The sequence below is a fragment of the Clupea harengus genome, chromosome 7, assembly GCF_900700415.2.
Source record: "Clupea harengus chromosome 7, Ch_v2.0.2, whole genome shotgun sequence".
Lineage (NCBI taxonomy): Eukaryota > Metazoa > Chordata > Actinopteri > Clupeiformes > Clupeidae > Clupea > Clupea harengus.
Window position 1 is genome coordinate 3,940,870 of NC_045158.1, and position 2,500 is coordinate 3,943,369.

The 2,500-nt window shown below is 42.2% G+C and overlaps 1 protein-coding gene across 1 annotated transcript in view; it reads left to right on the forward strand.

Annotated features, from left to right (window-relative positions):
* The first annotated feature begins 753 nt into the window (after positions 1-753).
* Positions 754-2,500, forward strand: part of dusp2 (dual specificity phosphatase 2) — a 3,808-nt gene continuing 2,061 nt past the window's right edge. The window contains exons 1-3 of the mRNA XM_012830356.3: positions 754-1,432; positions 1,800-1,930; positions 2,422-2,500. The exon at positions 2,422-2,500 is cut by the window's right edge and continues 141 nt beyond it. Coding sequence (XP_012685810.1) covers positions 1,039-1,432; positions 1,800-1,930; positions 2,422-2,500 — 604 coding nt within the window. The 5' untranslated portion in view covers positions 754-1,038. The remainder of the gene's footprint in view (positions 1,433-1,799; positions 1,931-2,421) is intronic.

Here is a 2,500-nt window from a genome sequence, read left to right on the forward strand (position 1 = left end):
GCTCTGGCTCACTGGCAGAGGCCATGGAAATACTGTGTGTGCAGCTCTGCAGAGCTGAGGGGATATCCCTATTGCGTGGCACTTACTCACCCATTTATTTGGATATCCCATGTCAGCAGGGTTGTAAGGGTTGCATGTGATGTGTGGTCAGCCTTCATTGTTTTCTTTTGCTTCCCACACAATAGTAACATTAGATGAGTCTAGCTGCCCTGTCCACTGATTCTATGTTCTGGGGTCAGGATGGCGAGTGTTTGCATCTGTTCTCTCTGCCTGTGGTCTCATCTTTCAACTCGCTGTGCTACCTGACTTAAGCCAAGAGGATTTAGCAGTGAATCAGTGGGTTCCACACATTAGATTAGATTAGATTCAACTTTAGTGTCATTGCACAGAGTACAGGTACTGAGGCAACGAAATGCAGTAGATACCATATTGATACCATTCATAAAGCTTTTCATTGAATATTTGTTTTTATTATTTGCTGCAGGGTGTGTGTGCCTGCTTCCAGCGGTGCTGCCTGTGGGTGCCTGTCACGTCATCCTACCAAAAACACGGGGGTAACCCCCACTAGCACGTGCCAATAGGAAAATAAGGATGTTCACGTCAGAACCCAAATTAGGTTTGCCGGCGCTAGCATTTTGTCCATATTTGGAGTTCCGCCTGTGACGTAAGTTCCTTATGTGGAAAAATGAGGCGGGGCGGTGTCAAAGCTCTCGCAGTAGCCTACAAATACCTCCAACCCCGCCTCTCTAGTACAATCACAGCTTGTTGACATTACAGGACAATAGAAAACTGACGTCTGGTTGAATACTCTGAATAGTGAAATTCGATTATGGAACCTTAAAAATAGTAGAAGCACTTTAAAAGGATAATTAAGACTCTATCTGTATACCTTTCATTCTCACCGAAACGTGTTGTGTATTTCCAGTGTTCTATTCAGGTCCTAAATATTTCCTTTTTGTTCAAGTAGAAGATATTCAAGCTCCGCTTCAATTTTCTGTACACGAAAAAAAAATTGAAATTCTCAAACTAAAGTCAATCATGGGTAATGGCGATTTGTTGGAGATATCAGCAAGTGAGCTGGTCCACATCCTTGGTACTCCCGCTGAGCTCTTCACCTCTGGCGGCTGTGTGGTGTTGGACTGCCGACCTTTCCTCGCCTTTTCAAGGACTCACATTCAGGAATCTCGCAATGTTAACTGGAACTCAATGCTAAGACGGAGATCCAAAAGTGCAGCGGTGAGCCTGGAATGGCTTGTCCCTGACAAGTCGTTGCTGGGACGGCTGCGCAACGGAGAGTTCTCGCCAGTAGTGGTGCTGGATGAGGCCAGTAGTTCGGTGTCCGAGTTGAAGAGCGAGAGTCTGGCGAGTTTGCTTCTCAATGCGCTTCAGTCGGAGGTTCAGCCATGCAGCACGCAAATCTGCTTTTTGCAAGGTATGTACTGTATCTAATCTCTTAAACACAAAATGCATTAATATTTTTGACTAACAGAACATCGGAAATTAATTTTACTGGGCTTCTCACTACGAAATAAGTCATCTGCACTAAGTTAAACAATACAAAATGTGGTTAAGGATAAAACAGCTGCTTAATCAGATATTATTTCGGCGAATAAAAATAGTTTTAATTTTACTCTTACCCATCGTCATTTGTATGCTATTGGTAGCACCAGGAGTTTCATTAAAATCTTTAATTTACTATTCTCACCATGTTCGTCTTGTCAGTTTTTTAATTATTGTTTTAACAGGTGAAAATATTGTATTCGTTCTGTGACTTACACTTCTTGGTTCTATTGTTTCAGAGGGATTTGAAGGGTTCCTCACCATGTACCCAGAGCTGTGCTTTCAGTCCCCGATGGTACCTGCTAGCCACCCCACATTCGGCGACTCTGAAAAGGCTTTCTCAGGGAGACGAACGCCTCTGTACGACCAGGTAAAACTACAATTGATCTCATTTGTGCCAATGAAAATCTAACACCAATCTATTATACATGAAAAACGTTCGTTTGAACGTCCATCGTGTAATACCATCTCCAATGATTTATCTATGTCAAATTAGACAAGATGTGTATGTTTATACGTTAGATTCTGTGAATAATGTTAACCTCTAAATTAAATTAATTTTGAGGCCAGTGGGCCATCAGTTCCATATCATTTATACAGTATATATAATATATATATATATATACATATATATATATGTGTGTGTGTGTGTGTGATTACACCAAGTGGCAAGTGTAAAAAAAACAATAACAACAAAAAACAGTTATCTCTGGGAAACTCTAAGAGGAACCAAATTCCACAAATCAGGAAGCAATTTTACACCAATTAGTACACTCCACCATGACCGCCACACACTTCCTTCCTATGCCTACTGCAATGACTAACCTCTGACTGTGTGTGTTTGCTTTGTTTTCTCAAAAGGGTGGCCCTGTAGAGATCCTTCCCTTCCTCTACCTGGGCAGTGCCCACCACTCTTCACAGCGGGAGACTCTGGCATCGC